The sequence below is a fragment of the Pseudorasbora parva genome, chromosome 23 (genome assembly GCF_024679245.1).
Source record: "Pseudorasbora parva isolate DD20220531a chromosome 23, ASM2467924v1, whole genome shotgun sequence".
Lineage (NCBI taxonomy): Eukaryota > Metazoa > Chordata > Actinopteri > Cypriniformes > Gobionidae > Pseudorasbora > Pseudorasbora parva.
The window spans coordinates 5,519,233-5,536,648 of NC_090194.1; the positions used below are offsets into that span (position 1 = coordinate 5,519,233).

General features: G+C 36.3%; 2 protein-coding genes and 1 long non-coding RNA gene across 3 annotated transcripts in view; all 3 read left to right on the plus strand.

Annotated features, from left to right (window-relative positions):
* The first annotated feature begins 4,358 nt into the window (after positions 1–4,358).
* Positions 4,359–5,114, plus strand: LOC137062338 (uncharacterized). The gene is made up of 3 exons (XR_010901232.1): positions 4,359–4,660; positions 4,745–4,810; positions 4,916–5,114. It is a non-coding gene; the product is annotated as an uncharacterized lncRNA (long non-coding RNA).
* Positions 5,115–5,507: 393 nt separating this feature from the next.
* btg3 (B-cell translocation gene 3) lies at positions 5,508–12,760 on the plus strand. Its single transcript, XM_067433684.1, has 5 exons — positions 5,508–5,630; positions 7,999–8,205; positions 8,513–8,650; positions 8,727–8,928; positions 12,104–12,760. The coding sequence occupies exons 2-5, from the start codon at positions 8,033–8,035 to the stop codon at positions 12,311–12,313; spliced, it is 723 nt and encodes a 240-aa protein (XP_067289785.1). The 5' UTR covers positions 5,508–5,630; positions 7,999–8,032; the 3' UTR covers positions 12,314–12,760.
* Positions 12,761–14,179: 1,419 nt separating this feature from the next.
* The window catches only part of cltca (clathrin, heavy chain a (Hc)), a 40,899-nt gene continuing 37,662 nt past the window's right edge, over positions 14,180–17,416 (plus strand). Inside the window, exon 1 of the mRNA XM_067433200.1 lies at positions 14,180–14,468. Coding sequence (XP_067289301.1) covers positions 14,427–14,468 — 42 coding nt within the window. The 5' untranslated portion in view covers positions 14,180–14,426. The remainder of the gene's footprint in view (positions 14,469–17,416) is intronic.

The window sequence follows — 17,416 nt, forward strand, 5'->3', positions numbered from 1 at the left end:
AATTTTGCACGCCCAATTTTTCAGTTTTTGATTTGTTAAAAAAATTTGAAATATCCAATAAATTTCATTCCACTTCATGATTGTGTCCCACTTGTTGTTGATTCTTCACAAAAAAATACAGTTTCATATCATTATGTTTGAAGCCTGAAATGTGGCAAAAGGTTGCAAAGTTCAAGGGGCCGAATACTTTCCCAAGGCACTGTATATAGGTTTATATAGGTTATTTTATGTAAGTCCTGCCTCATGGACTTACTTCCTGTCTAGCTACTTTCCTATCCTAATAAAAGGCAAAAACGCCAATATTAAACCTTTAGAATGTAACATACCTGTTAGCAGTTGAATTTTAAAACAATTTATCAGAACAAGTTAAATATGGTTGGAAAAATCTGTAGGGAAGTCTGGAAATTTTAGTCTTGAAAAGTATGGAATTTTGAAATGAAAATTGTGTAGGAACCCTGGTTATAATAACACAAATTATGTCAATAACTCATTCGCCCTCACTTCTTTTTCCACTCCAACATTCCAATTATTCTTGCCCACTAAAAGCTGCACAGATATATGTGCTTACCCCGATAGGCCTATCTATGTAAATGATTTAGAAAAAGTTCCATCGATTCACATTTTATATTGCTACGAATCTACGATATGTATTGTCATATGATATCACTCATCCCTAACATGCAGTAACGTTAATACTACAAACACATTTGACAAGCTACTTTAATCAACAAATAGAATTGACCATGACATCCTCATCTTATTCCAACAATTTTGTAAAGTTGCCGATCCAAGGCTGGGTTGTACTAGCCTAGAAATCTAGACGCACCCTAGTGGCAGCAAATCTAATCTGCCACGAGTGCTGTCTAGCAACTCTCAATACACTTCTGAGCTGTAAAAACCAAACTCTGGTCGGGCCAATCACATCGTGTATAGAGTCGGTGGGCGGGGCTTAACATAATGACGGCAGAGTTGCGTTTGCGTGCTTCTAGTAAACACAGACTGGCGAATGGCGGTCTTTCGAATCAGCTTTGGCCGTGACTCTAGAAGAATTGAGTTAAGCTTTTCTCTGAGAAAAGAACAAAGAACAGCACTTAAGTCATTCTTAAGAAGGGAAGATGTGTTCAGAGTTTTGCTGACTGGATACGGCGAATGTTTAATCTATCAATGAGCTCCGCTTCACGTTGCTCTGGATGGTTGTAGCGCTATCCTATCGCGTGCAGAAGGAGTTTGAAAGACAACCGTTTATCCGCCCCTCGGATTGAGCTGTCAATGGTGAGTTTCCAGACCAAACATCTTGATGTGGGTCTGGCTTGTCAGGCTAGGGTTGTACAGCTGCGGCTCACCTGAATGAATGTTGGGGGGAGGGGCGTGTCTGGTCTGAACTAGTAGATGCATGAAAACAGCTCCTGATAAAGAGGTTGCCTGGCTCAAAGTATTTTGAGTATTTTGAAAATACAAAAATACTCATCTTAAATGTATTTAAATACAAATTACATTCGATTTTTTCCAAAGGCTTTAAAATACAAAATACAAAATAGTATTTTGTATTTCAAATACGTATTTTAAATACATGTATTTGAAATACTGCCCATCCCTGCCTGCTGCTTATTTGTTTTAGCCGATTGTAATGTATTTAGTTCAATAAAACACATGTACTGTAAGTAGTGATGATGGTGTTAATGATTTACCTCAGATATGAGCGAGAGTGAGCTTCAGTGCATCGCGCTCGGACTGCAGAGAATGTTTTTTGTGAAAAAACACTTTTCTCTCGACCTGCGGAGCCTAATAAAAGTTAAGTTTTAACTATGTAGTGTGGTAGGCTAGCTTATGAAGGCAATAACTGCACTTGTTTCAGAGTAATGTTAATGGTAACCCTTTTCTTTCCCTATTAATTTTTGCTGCAGCATCCTTTGCGTCTATGGCTGATCTAAATTTCTCTAATACGGGCCACGGATCAAAAAGAAAATGTTAATCGCGCGTTTATATGTTGAATAAATATTTAATTATTATTCTGCGTAGTTTGAAGAGAAACCTTTTTAAATCTTATATATATATATATATATATATATATATATATATATATATATATATATATATATATATTTTTTTTTTTTATATTTTTTTTTTTTTATATTTTATATTTTTATATATTTTTTTTTTTTTTTAATCAGGAAGAGGGTGGGTGGGGGGTCAAGGCGTTTTTTAGGAGGGTCTTGAGACCCCCCCCAAGACCCCCCCCTGGCGCCGCCGCTGAACACAAGTGGTGCCATCCAATCAATGAAGGTCTGAAAGAGTTTTGATTGGCTTCTCGCTAGATGAGTACTGAACAACAAAACGAAACGCTGCAAGTATTGGTTTAGGTGTTAGGTGAATAATTGTTCTCTTCCTCACACTCCTATCTCAGACTGCCTCAGTCGGACTGGTTAAGCTTGCTTCTGACAGGACTAAAGTTACGTCGCCACTTCACTTGCACCATCATGAGTTAAAACAGCCTGCAAAATATAAAAGATGATGCAATCTTTGAAAACTGACAAGGTGAGAATATGGGAATTTATTGTATTATGTGTTGCTGGTGAATTTGGTAATTAACTTGTATCGACTTTTATCGACACTAACTGAAATAATACTTATTTTTCTCCAAAGTGCACTAAAGTATAAGCGTGCCATTTTGGGAGCCATAGTAAATTCATATAAAATATTTAGTCTTGCAATGTAGCATTTAGAGGAAAGACAAACAAGCCTGTTGTGTTCTGTCCAAATATTTTAATAACACTTAAGCTTCATTACTACATTTTTAACATAAACTAACAATTTATTTTTACCAAAAATTGCATCTGTTAACATTATCTGTTAATGCACTGTGCACTAACATTTACATGTTTATAACGTTAACAAAGGTTAATAAATGCTATACAAAACATAATAATAATAATAATAATAATAATAATAATAATAATAATAATAATAATAATAATAATAATTTTTGAATGATCCATTTTTAATGTTGATGCAACGCATTAACTGATGCTTACAGATTAGACCTCATGGGTTTTCACAGACCGTGATGATGCATTTCTAAAATAATTAACATTAAAAATCTATTTTTATATATTTTGTACATTTACAACAGTGTTTTATTACACATACATTAAATTACAAAAGAGTAAAGAGTATAACTAAACTTATTCTCGTTAAAATATCATCAATAAGTCAGGACAACGTGGTTTTGCATTACTTTAACTCCTCAAAATATTTTTTACTAGGCATATATATATAATTATTTTTTATTTTATTTTTTTAAATGCTAATTTGATTATACTTAAATATTTTCAGCAGCAACTGACCTTAAGTTGAATTTTACCGGGGTTTGTACACTCAGTCGGTCTGAGAATTGTGGAAATGCAATAGATTTCTTTCGTTTTCTTTTTTCCCCCTTTTCTGCAGTTAAGGCATATGGAAATGCAAAAATAATATTTGATATGGTCTCCCATTCTACATTTAGCGTGTAGAGCCTTTCTTCCATATTCACAGTCAGAAATGTGAAAATGATCAGTAATACAATATGTATTGGAATATTTCTCGTTCTGTTTTCTCCATATAAGGTGTAACTAATACAAACTGCAATATTTCTCTTTCTGTTTTCTCTAGATGTCATCAAAGTGTAACTCTGTGATCAAATGTATATGGATGATTCTCTCTGGTATGTTAATTTGAAAGTTGTATTTTAAATATTTATTTATAATATAATTAATTATTTTTAATTCATAGTATTTTTAAGGAAATCTAATTAACTTATTAGCAATAACTACATTTTAAAACATTATGATCAACAACAAAAATAATAAAATTTATAATATTGAAGTGCTGTCTTTTTTAGTTACATCTGGTCATCCAGAATTCAATGGCACCTCCGTTCAGACTGTTCACCGAGGAAAGTCAGTCAATATCAGCTGTAACTACAAACCATCAAGTGACATTGAAGGTTTCACAGTGAAACTGGAAAATAATAATAAACTGTGCTCAGTAATGAATCGTAACAAATCATGGATAAATCAATCATGTAAAGATCACATTAGATTTATCTGGAGCCCGAAGACTAGAGATGAAATGTTATTTGAAGTATCAAATCTGCAGATAAATGATACTGGCCCTTACAAATGTGTTGTGACAAAAACCATACCACCTCCTGTTGAACATTTGGGTGAAGAAAGAACATTTGTTCAAGTGATTGGTACGTTTATTATGACTAAAATCAGAAATCATGTGACATGAGTGTAGATATTATATAACAGTGAATCATATATCTGCTCAGTGTCTTTTTTCTAATAACTCTTATATTTCTTATATTTCCTAGCACACCCCAGTGTGTCTGTGTGCCATGTAAGAGCATGGGATGGATTTCACATGATTCTTTGCCGCTCTGAGGGGTTTTACCCTTCTGCTCTAGAGCTGGTGTGGAGGAGAAATGGAGGATTTCAGAACGTCCCGCTCACACACAACATTAATAAAACCAACCCAGATGGATCATTCACCCTCCATTCATATTTAAATGTATCTGACTTTACAAACTACTCGTGCTGGGTAAATCACTCATCCCTGAGCCAACCAGTGATTCTCCACCTGTCTGCTGACTCTTATGAGAACAGAGAGACGTTTAGAGGTATTACACATTACATGCATACGTCTTTTTATTCTGTATATAAACATCAGAATACAGAATGACCCTTTAGTCATCTTCTTACAGGCTATTTATGGATAGCTGTGCTCATCACTCCACTAACTTCTGTCCTCCTGATCATTGCAGTAATGTGTGAGTATGTCAGTGAGTTTAAAATATGATCTTATCTCCAGCAAAATGTCTTCCTTATGTTTTCATCAATTAATCATTTTTTTGCATGAATAATCTCTTCTCAAGTGTGTCCATGGAGATCCTGTCAACAGCCTGTAGAGGTCAGTGTCCCGTATGAGCTTATCCTGCGCCCTGAACTGAAGACTGGGGTGCTGCTGGATTCAGTATTAAGTGATCATCATCCAGCTGACAACCACCTCCACAAAACGGATTATTCTACTATAATATTCCAGTGAGCTATGTATAGGTTGTACAAATAAAGTTTAAACCCAGTGTGTCATTATATTTTTATTTTCATGCAGCCTAATATTGGTTCAAGCGGATAGGTCAATACATTTTTTTACAACACAAGTACACGAGTTTATCAGTTCACCAAACCCCACTTAGCAGGCTAGAGGGCGCCATTGTCCAATTTATAAAACTACCCACACTCCCGTGCTTATCATATCGTGATGACAGGACACCAGCCCTTTATCATTTCTGCTCCCATTTCTGTTATTTTAATTAATTTGATCACTTTGTTCGATTGGTAAAATCTACAGAGCACAACACTTCCACCCAGCATCTATTTATGTCTGCGCTCAGCTCTTCTTCTCCACACTCTGCCGAGTGCCAATCACTCGCTTCATGAATCAAAAGAACCGACTCCTGAATCGTTTGCTCAGAGCATGCGCACAAGAAAAAGTCACGTCACCAGTATTCGCGCGGAGCAGCTCTGGAAGAGTCTTGTGCGCCAGGCGGGCAGAAGGAGTTGTCCACATGTGGATGAAAGGAAAACACGGTCAGTATATCTGTTTGTAGTGATGTAGCGAACTCGTGTATGAGAAGTAAAATCTTTATAAGCTCCAATTATTACATTCAAATTTTGAAATGTATGGTTTTAAAGGAAAATGTGAGAAAAGCCAACTGAAAATGGAATCGAGGCCACGTTAACTTCGGCTAGGCTACAGTTAGCTAGTTTCAATAATACTTAATTAAATATTTATTAAAAAATAAAATTGGACTATAGTTTTAAATATGTCATTTAAATAAGATCGCTGCCGTTAGCACGTGTTGTCCAGTTGGGAAACTGAAACATTTCTTCCGTGACTAACAGTCTACCAAATAAGTTTGTAACTTACACATATAAGTTAATGATAAATAACCAGTAATACGTTTTTTTATGTTCTCGAAAGATAAAAAAACTCAGAACGGAATATATAGATTTTTTTAACATGACGTTTATTGTCCGCTGGGTAATATTGGATAACGTTAAGCTACAAATCGGGAATTAAAAAAAAACATATATATGAAATTGTAATGCGCTCACACACACACACACATATATATAAGACAGGATTTATTTGTATAACGTTACTGGTGCTATGAAGACTAGTGGCCATTTCTGCAGTGATCTTGTTTTTCAAACGGTCGTGATGTATTAGCGCGCCATCCCGCTGTTCTGTCCCGCGCCCAGCTTTGAGTTAATCACTTGCTCTGGTGCTTTCTAGGTTTAGTGCCCATAGACAGCCAAGATCTTTAAGAGCTTATGTTTCTGCTACATGTGTAGGTTGATGTTCATGATATTGATGGATTGATGCTTTAGAAAGAAACCTGACCTCAAAGTTAATGGAATTTACAAAAAAAAAATTTAAGCAGACTTTTTCATCTCGTTATTTAATTAACTTATAACTTAATGTATTTTTATTATTAGTAGTAATAATAATTATAATAACATTTTTGTGTGTTGATTTAATTAGCCAATTGTTTTAGTATTTATTTAATAATTTACTAAATAATAAATAAAATAAAAATTACACTAATATTCAAAAGGTGGGGGTTGGTAAGATTAAAAAAAATGTTTATTGCCAAATATAGTTTAAACTTTTTATCTGTTAAAAGCACAGTATGTAAGATTTTTTTTTATATTAAAATGTCCAAAAACCACTAGAACATTGTTATATATTTTATTGACTTTGTAATGACATGAGGTTAAGTAATTAATGACAGATTTGTCATTTTTATCCCAAACATATCCAACAACGTTTAAATCTAGAAAAATCAGCAATTTTAACCTGTGTGACGGCCCATGTCATTGTGTCACCTGTCAGTGACGTCATATCCGCTTTACCCTTGATGAATCCCCAAAGGCGCATAATTAGACAGGTGAGAAACTGTTTGAATACTTTACTTTTTATTTTTTAAATTAATAACATGTAATTTAGCAACAAGTCATCCAGTTTTTAATTATATACTTAATATCAATCTAGATTACTGCAAATGCAACAACTTTCAAATGTATTTAGAATGACAGTCCGCAACGAAAAGAGCGCAAGCGGCCGACTGTAATGCGTAATAAAGCTCCGCTGGACTCGAGAGTTGACTCTTGCAGGCGTCTCTCATTAGCATTCACTCCGGTGGCCTCGCTCCGCTAGCACGGCTTATGATCATTAGCTCATCCAGGAAGAAGTTTTCTGCCATAGCCCTGTCGGGTTCTTTTCCATCTGTGGCGGTAAAGATGATAACTCCCGTGAATCCACGCTCAGTCACGTCGTCGTCAAGCAACATCTTTGTTTTGAATAATCAATCTCTAACTGAATATTACATATTGTGCCTTTTAATATATTTTAAGCTGTCATATATTCCTGTTAATTTTCAGCATCATTACTCCAGTCTTCTGTGTCACTGATCGTTCAGAAATCATATTATGCTGATTCACTGCTCAAAAAAACATTTCTTATAATCAATGATAAACCAGTTGTAATTTTTTTATTTAAAATATAATACTTTTTTGGGGGATTCTTTGATGAATGGTGTTCAGAGGAACCATTTATTTGCAGTGGAAATCTTTTGTAACAGAAATGTCTGTACTGTCACTTTGGATCAATTAATGCATTCTTTCTAAATTAAATATTTTTATTATTTTATTTTTTAAATATTTTTACTGACTCCAAACTTTAAAATAGGGGATTACTTAATTGTATTAATTTATTGCATATTTTGTATTATTTCTGGATGCATTTCTTTAATTAAAAGTTGTTTTGATTTAGAACTGTTTTATATTAATTTATATGTGTATCACAGGGGGGTGTTGTGGTATTTTATATTAATTTATATGTGTATCACAGGGGGGTGTTGTGGTATTTATAAGTCTGTATTTGCATTCACAGAAGTTGGACCTGAATTTCAGCTCAACAGCTAACAATGAAGAAAGAAATAGCAGCGGTGGTATTTTTCCTGAAGAGGTTGATAAAGAAGGTTGAGAAGTTGGACGCAGACAAGGTGGACCTGTTTGTGGAGCGGTTAACTGTAGCACTACAGGAGAAGTACAAGGCTCATTGGTATCCAGACAACCCCAGCAAGGGCCAAGCATTCAGGTACAGCAGTACTGTACGCTGACATCCTAGATCTCATGATCTTTAAGCCGATGATTCTCAGGGCAACTTTTTGAGCAATGTTGATGAAAGATGTTGCTGTGGGCTTTTTCCCATTGGTAATGGGCAACAAATTTCTCTTTGAAAATGCAGATAGAAATTAGTTGCCCATTCTCAATGGGAAAGTGCCTAAGCAACATTGCTCAAAAAGTTTCCCTGTGTATCATCAGCTTTAGAGCCACATCTAGTCAGGACAGGATGCACGTGTTGTTTCGCATGTTAAAATGAGCTATAAATATATCCTGTGCAGGTGCATCAGAGTGAACCGCTTCCATAAAGAGGATGCTGAATTGCTCAGAGCATGTGTTGAGAGTGGAGTGCAGTACAAAGACCTCGGTCTGCCTAAGGAACTCACGCTTTGGGTAGACCCTGGAGAGGTGTGCTGTAGGTGAGTTTTTCTACTCGTTTACAACTTGTATGTTTCTTAAATACGAAAGAAACCTTGACTTCTGAAATGGCTGCAGGTATGGCGAGAGGAATCATGGCTTCACTGTGGCCACTTTTTCAAGTGATGATGATGATGATAAAGAGGATGTGACAAAGAAAGTGACGAGCGCTGTGGAGAGGGTCACGTCGGATTACCATTCCGGATCTTCCTCGGATGAGGACACCAGCTGCAGAGAGCCCCTGTACACCCCACCTATCCACAACCAGCCTCCATACCAGGTACAGTGTCATAAATGTGATTGAGTTGTGTTGATTGCATAGGCTACTGTTCAAATGCTTGGGGTAGGTACAATTTTTTTAAAAATGTAAATATTTATGTGCATAGATCAACAGGTTTGTTAGTAAGTAAATACTCCTTATATTACATATTACACAGTGTCTAAATATTGCAGTTAACACGGTGTCTAAACAAGGTACAACACGATGAGTTCCCAGTTAAGAGTACTTTTGTCTTTCCACACTGAAAGTGAAAGTGCTGTACAACACAGCTCAGTCTCAGTCAGAACATACTTAATATTTGTATTTATACAGTTACCAGGATTTTGAGCCAATGACGCGTTACAGTAGGCAAGGCTGCCAAGTAAATGACATTGTCATTTAAAATGTCTTTTTTTTTTTTTTTTTTTTTGCTATAATATTTTAAAATGTAATTAATTTCTGTGATGGTAAAGCTAATTTTTCAGCATCATTACTCCGGTCTTCAGTGTCACATGATACTTCAGATATCTAAAGCCACTTTTCCACTGCTGGGCCGAACGGTTCCAGCTGTGTTTCCACTTGAGCCTGGTACAGCCCGATTACAAACCGTTCTCAGCCCAGAATTCACGGTTGGCTAAACGTGCGGAAGAGTGCTGGTAGAATCCATGAGGTGACTACACCACTCAGGATTGGTCACTTTTTCTGTTGCCTGGCTATTACTTTCTCTGTAGCTGGCTGATGATAGCTGAAAAAAATTTGGGACAGGCAAAAAATAAGGTGAAAAATCTACAATAAGCAGGTCAGCTGATAATAGTTGAGTGTCAAAGAAGCATCTCATGCTGCGTTCCACTACACTTTAAGATGCGCACTTGCAAACTTCCCTAAGCACTTCCCCTTGGGGGAATCCCCACCGCCATTTTGAAGTGCGTTCCACTTCCTGAAGTAGACAAGGGAAGTTTATATGGACAGACCCTTGCTCCCTCGATTTTGACCGAGTGAGCGAGTCTACTTCATATGTACACTTCAGGCAGCTTTATATACCACAATGCAACGCGATTGTGACGTCACCACATATCACGTTTAATTTACCCCACCACAAAAAACTGATATTTTTAAAAACATTTAAAACAACCCAAACACATCCATATACATATAGAATGCTGCATTGAACAATTTCGTAAAGGAAAATAAATAAATAATATATCAACTCCATATGTGGATTCCAAGTGATCAAGGGCTTGGGGCATTCCAGTTCAGTCCATTGCAAAGTTTCCGCCAGTAGTGGGCACTCATGCAACGTAAGCAATGACGCACATCCGAGTGAACGAGACGGAGGGAAGTTTGCGAGTGAAGGGCATGATAAAAACAAACTGGAACGCAGCATCAGTCTTGCATGCAAAGATGGGTCATTGATGTCACTTTGTGCCAAATATTATGAGAATTGTTAAATTCAAAAATCACATTTCTCAATGCCAGATTGCAAAGATTTTAAGTCTTTCACCATCTATCATAGAATATATTGTGAGAAGCACACTCAACATTTTTTATATTTTTTACATCAGGTAACTTCTTTTAAATGTGTGTGACCTTCGAGCCATTAGATGGCATTGCATGAGAAACAGTCATGCTACTCTCTTGAATATAATCACTTGCTTGGGAGTACTTTGCCACTTTAATCTGTGTTATGCAAGGAGAAAGCTATATATCTGTTCAATGCAGAAATACCTCAGAGTTCTGGGCCGCCGGCATGGGTGACTTGCATGTGTGTGAAGGTACCATTGAAGTGCCTGGGAAGTAACACAATACCAGGCCTCGTTCTGCATGTTCTACAACAAACAGTGGTTTCGTAAACTCTACACTGTAGAGTGGATGTGCTTGACTGCCTGCAGTCCAGATCTGGGAAATGTATGGCCCATTATGAAAAGGAGATTCTGACAGTGATGACCACAGGCTGTTGAGCAACTGTCTTTTATCAGGCAAGATTGGGCAAAAAAAAATCCACTTTTAAAACGGCAGCAATTAGTATCCTCAATTCCAGACATTTAAAAAGTGTCATTAAAGGTGGGGTAAGTGCTATCTGGTAACCGTTGTTGTTATTTCAAATCACCAAAACAAACACGCCCCTACCCCCAAAACGGTCTCGGCCCTATTTTGATAGCTCCCCCCTACATATACATAACCCAGGCAATGACTACGGCAGAATCCATGTAACAGACCGAATATAATTTTTTGTTATCGCTCAATTTTGCATACAGATGACAAGATCAAGATATCCAGGCTTAGTCTCTTATCCTAGTTTTGTGCAATAGGCCCCAGATTAGAGTTATAGAGATCACAAAAACACAAACCGTTCTCATTACAACTCTATAGTAGCCTAGACGAGTGCGACAGTCCAGCTAATGACATATTACAATTATGACTGGATAAGGGTTATATAGATCATGAAAAGAGGAAACAAACATATATTAGGAGTATAGTATCTTACTTGTCGCACACATTTTGTGAGCTGACGCTTGAAAAAGACAGTGAGGAGATTTTAGATGCTCCATACGCTGTGGAAATGAACGGGTCTTTATCATCGCTGAAGTGAACGACAATACGATCGCAAATGAACAAACAAGCGAACATGACACGCGTTATAAAAGTAAAAGCCAGCATATATTAGTTCTCGGCTAATGTCCATCATTTGTGTCATGTGTTTTGAATAATGACTTGCACTGAGCCCTCTTCTCACTATCAATAGTAGACACGTCCCTTACCTGCTGATTGGCTAAAAGTTTGTTATTGCAATCGGTCCGTTTTGTAAAACGATTTTGAAATAACACATTTAATCCCACCTTTAAAAGGAAAGTTGATGTGTCAGTAGTAAACATACTTCTGTCCCAACTTTTGGAGTGTTGCAGCCATCAACATTACAACTAAGAAATTACATTGGAAATCTTTTTAAATAAAGTTGAAAGGATTTAAAAATCATATTTCTTGATTGCATTGCATTTTCCAAAATGTCCTGACTTCTGTTTTGGGTTGTAATGTTACCAGGCAACCGTTTTATTTAGAAATGGACACATGTTATTTATTTTTTCATTGGACAAATGTTAGCATTTCTATTAAATATCAAACTGAAAGATAGCTCTAGCTTCTATACTTGTTTTTTATGTTGTTAAATACATTTTCTTCTCTCATCTCTTTTGTAAAGCTTATGTATCCCAGTGCCCCAGTATGGAATCCTCTACCAAGAAAGAAGTTTGGCCCAGGTAAAGGGCATTACCCCCAGCGGCCACACTACATGATCCGCCCCCCTTGCAGACCCAACCATTCCTTTAAACCGCACAGCTGGGTCCAGCAGGGTTACCGCAGCAAGCACTACTGGGGCAGCCCTTCCAACTTTGTACACCAGCTTCAGTGACCACTGTTACTACAGTATGTTAGTTCATTGGTATCAATGTAAGGGGTGTTCCGTTGAAAAATGTTTTTTGAAGTTACCACTAAGACGACTGACCAAATTTTTTAAAAGTGTATTTTTGTAGTTGTCACTGTTTTTTTGAATTTGTGACTGGTCTATTTTTTAAAGAAAGACAACAGTAACTGTTTGCACTTTAGATTATTTGTAATAGAACATGTATAAGGTAAACTTAGTACATATTGGATTAGGAATATTTTGAGTATTTTAATGGTATTGGAAATATGTGCTGTGCTGTATTTATGTTATATGGGATCATTTGATAACACTTTACATCATGTTTTTGTCATAGTTTTGGTGACCAAATGTATTATTTATTCACATTAAAGTATTATGTATTGCATAGACCACTTAAATTATGGATAACATTAAAAACATTTTCAAGTAATATAAGATGGTTTTGATTATTTGATGTAACTGTTGTTTTTGTAGTGTTGTTGGAAAAACACTAGGTGGCAGTATGACAGTATTCCACTTTTTCTTTAAATAGGGCACAGCCAGCAAGATCCTAGCTGTACAATATCTTTGACTTGTTTTTGTTTTTTTAAATAGCATAGCTGCAGTTTTGTCTTATAGTAAAGTTTTATTAAGCTTGTTCTCTTAAACAGTACATCTTTATTTTGTGATGTATGTAATTTCACATGGAAACACTAGTAGTGTTTTTTACAACTCGGATCATCAAGTTCACTATGCTGGCCACACCTTCCTATGAGCAGAACAAACTCTGACGAAGTCAAAGAGGAAATAACTATAATTTATGGTTATCAGCAACACCATTACAGACTCGAGAGGAATTAACTAACAAATTCACTTTGCTTGGTTCCCACACACCCTTGTCTGTTATACGTGTGCCTCCAATATACACCAGGTGCTTGGAAAAACATGTTACTGTCACAGTGCATTATTTAGAATTTTTTGGGCTTCATTACAATTATATTTCATATTGCATTACACTCCTTAATTTCATATTAAAAGTGTTTTGTTATATACCAATCCACTTTCTAGTTCACTTTCCACATTTCTCCACATCCATACAGTATTTGACCTAAAATACTGTTTTGATATGCTTAGACTTGCAAAAATAGAAGCATATATTACAAATAATAAATGTAATCTTGCCAGAAATGTTCTAAAACCTATGCCTACCAAATGAATCATTATTTTGAATCGGTTCTATTTGGAAATAAATCGCGAATCAGTTTGGATGATTCGGACAGCTCAGTGAATCATTCGGATCGGGTTTTCTGTTTTTTTCCCACTCCGTAAAACGAGCTACGTTGAACACAAAGACAAATAAAAAACGATTAATTTACAATCAATTAAGACCAAACCTGCAAATAAATCCTATCGTTACATTTCCTGCGATGAAGAATATTTTTACGTTTAACATCTGCATTGAAAACGACTGCATGTTCCTACCAAAAGACTAACAAAACATTACTAAATACACGCAAGAACTTAAAGTAGGCTACCGTTCCAGTACTGAACTGACGAAAGACTAGAAACGCCCCTGCCTGTAATATACAAATAAAACATAAGAAATAATATCGGAACTGACGTCAATTCACGAGGACGAATGATGTGGCAAAAAGCAAAGGGCGAATCGCAAAGAACTAGTACCCTAAGCCTTTACGCTCAAACGTATATTATTAAACTCTAATATGTTAAGAATAATACTTAATAAAATCACAATATCCCTACGTGTATCTTTCTTACATTTTTTTTGTCAAACTGACTAAAAACCCCTCTTCCCCGCAATGTATGTATCCCTCCGCCTCCATTGAGATCTACGTCTCTTTCCGGTGCGTTTCTCCACCGGACGGGTTCCGCCGCCATTGCAGGTTTCTAGAGTTCCTCTCAGCGGCGGTTGACATTCTGGAGTTGAAGCGCCTCATTTACATTCAACGGGCGTCTAGAGAAACCTAACACATTCCCGGTTCATCTGCCCCCCCAAAATACACAAGACCACCTCCATTCATTCCCGGCTCTGGAGTAGTTTAGATTAGGCAGAAATAATAGCAGGAATTAGAGAGGAAAGCGAAGAGGAACCACCATCATCATGGCTCAAATCCTGCCCATCAGATTCCAGGAGCACCTGCAGGTAAAGACTTTCAAACATATCATTTGTCGTATTATACGTTTGTAGTGAAAACGTCAGTGTTTTTTTATTTTTTATAAACAGACGTAGTAACCCATTCCCTGATGAATATGACCTCCCACCGGTAACGTTAGCTGTAGTAAGTAGCAGGGGAGTTAGCTTAGCTAACGTTACTGTCGGTGTTAACCAGCTGAATATTAAATACTGGTTGTGACACACACACACACACAATCTAGGGATCTGCTTTCCCTGACAGCCTTTTTGGCCATAATTGTTGTTTGATGTAATAATCTTTCTGAGGATTTGGCCAAAAAGTAATTCGAATGTATTGTATTGAAGCTAAAATGTAGCTTGGAAAAGATTTATGGCAGGAAGATTTAAGTGATTGCAAATCTTAATATATTCTTCTCAATACAGTCACATGGCTTATCTTCACTAGTCAGCTGCCTTGGCCTCTGGTTGTGTAGTTACATATATAATATCATCCTCAGAGGAAAGTGCGTTTACTCTTAAGTTCTTTTATTTGTTGAAATTAATCACTCTATATGATCGAATACACCCAGTCTTGTTTTAGGCCTATATCACATTCCTCTTATTCCCTGGCCTATTATAATGTAATAAGACTGATTTATGTTTGAGGTGTCGAGATTACCTGCTTAAGGTAGCAGGTGTAAAATGCCCCACCTATAGACGTGTGTGTGGTCCCATGATGCCTCGGCAACCGTTCATTATTTGCGCTGAACTCATGTCTTTGCTGTCACTTCTTATCTGTTTATACTAGATCAGTTGAGGTTCAGTCACGTTAAGTGTAACCAATTATACTTGTAATGCAAACTAACACTTTCACATTGTCTCTTTTTCTTGTGTATTTTGGTATTATTTGGTGTGTATTGTTGCTTCTGTGTCCTTGACATAGGGCATATTATGACAAACAGTCCTACTGCTGGATCAATTAGGTATTGTTTTAGCATAATTTTTGCACAGTGTCAGGCCTGTAACTGTCTGTACTTGTCATTTGTCATAATTTTGTGTAGGTCTGGTCCACATCACAGCTTATTTTGGTGAACCACCCGTTTTAGACACTAATAGATGTAATTAATGTGGCAAACTTTGGCTATTGTCTGATTATTTAATTCTTGATTCCAGGCTAAAATAATTTTTCTTCACACTAACTTAAGTACTAAAATCATATAAGAAATGCATTAATAAATTGCTAAAGCTGACATTTGAAATATAAAAATAAATGCTAATTCAAAATGAATAAAAACTGTAATATTATATACTTCATATTAAATTAACATTGCAGCCAATCAGATTAGAGCTTAATTGAGAGTTTGCAGATGGTCTATGTACGTTACATTTGTCTTTTTAAATGAACATTCAGAATTATCATATCAGTGGCAGGAATTAATATGTTAGGCATATTATTATATATATTTAGGCATGCCATACTATATATCTTGTCAAATTTTGTCAGATTTTGGGATGCTGTTTTAAAAAAAGAAGAATAAAAAGCAAAGAGCATAATGGTCCAAAAAGAGCCTGAAGGCCTCCAGTGGTATTTTGACTTCATGAAATGCAAATGTGGAACAGCTCTTTTCCAGTGAAGTGTCATCTAATGGTAAGAGGAAAACAGGAGTCAGTAGGAATTGGGGTCAGTGTCATAAACAAAACCTACTCATGTAGTTCGAATCGTATCGTAGAGTTTCTTATTTCGGTTTGCTGAAATCTGAGGCACAGCAGTCAGATGCCAATTGAATAGTACAATGAAAAAAGGTCTACTGTCAAATAAAAATGAAGAAAATACAAGCAACAGTACAAATAATTACAATAGAGCAAAGATACAAAAAAAACAGTGCTTTCTGTTTTTTCAGGAATCTAACAGTAGTTTTTAGGTACAGAAATTGAATAATCAAATGTAAAACAACATTGTGTGTGTAATCTTCACTTTATAAATGAACCATTATTAAAGTTAAACCATTTAAACACAGAGAGCAGGGATATAAGGCTACTTTCACTTTAAGATGTAATGCACAGATCCAGTACACTGATACTGTACACATGTTGTCTTTCTCATTTACATTTAATTAAGACATAAACTTTTGTGTTTAAATACCAAGACGGGCATGTTGACAATTTTTGAATGGACAAATTCGCACGGGAATAAATATTTGTGCGTTCTCATTCGTGTCATCTTGCACTTGAATGTTTCAATTTGCAAGGCTTAAATGAGTTTAGTTTAAACACAGATAGCAACGTCTATCTATCCAACGATACACTAGCCTAACTAATTCGCTTGTCTGTCTGTTTTACTGTTATTTTCAACAAGCCATGTTATAGATGCATCGTCAGATTTGAGATGAATGCCAGTGCAAGTGCATGCCAAATCGTGGTAGGGGAACGGTGCGGTTCGAGTTAAATTTTTCACCCCTAATGATTGGTATGTTTAGAAAACTGGTGTAGTCACCAAAACTGACTGTTTCCGTATAAATCATTGAGGCTGTGACCCAATTCTGATTTTCTCAGATAGGATATGACCCACAAACTTGTAAACAGGAAAAAAAGCACATGGATTCGGATGTTCTCAGATCGGTTTCAGGCCTCATTCATATGTGGAAATAAATCTGATATGTGCATTTGTGTCTGCCATGTGGATAGATCGGATATTCCCCTGTCAATGCGAGTTGTACATCAGGTGGACACTGACCGCAGTCACATGACTCTTTTCAATGCCAAGGGTTCAACAAGGGCTCTCCTCTTCTTTTTTCCTCTGCATTTAAGAGGGCGATGTTTAAAGATGGTGTGGACAGCAAGAGCTTTTTTTATAATTTCGTCTGTCCATTGCAAATTGTGCCATTTTTACTTCCTTTCTGGCCTAAGATTTTCTGGGTCAGACTTAGTACATCAACCTTGGGTTGTTTTGCCAAGTGTATAGGGTAAATGCAGATATG

Excerpts from the sequence above, each read along its gene's own strand:
- btg3 (XM_067433684.1), top strand. The coding sequence starts at position 8,033 with ATGAAGAAAGAAATAGCAGCGGTGGTATTTTTCCTGAAGAGGTTGATA. Across the intron at positions 8,206-8,512 it reads AGCAAGGGCCAAGCATTCAG|GTGCATCAGAGTGAACCGCT; the intron begins GTACAGCAGTAC and ends TATCCTGTGCAG. Across the intron at positions 8,929-12,103 it reads ACAACCAGCCTCCATACCAG|CTTATGTATCCCAGTGCCCC; the intron begins GTACAGTGTCAT and ends TCTTTTGTAAAG.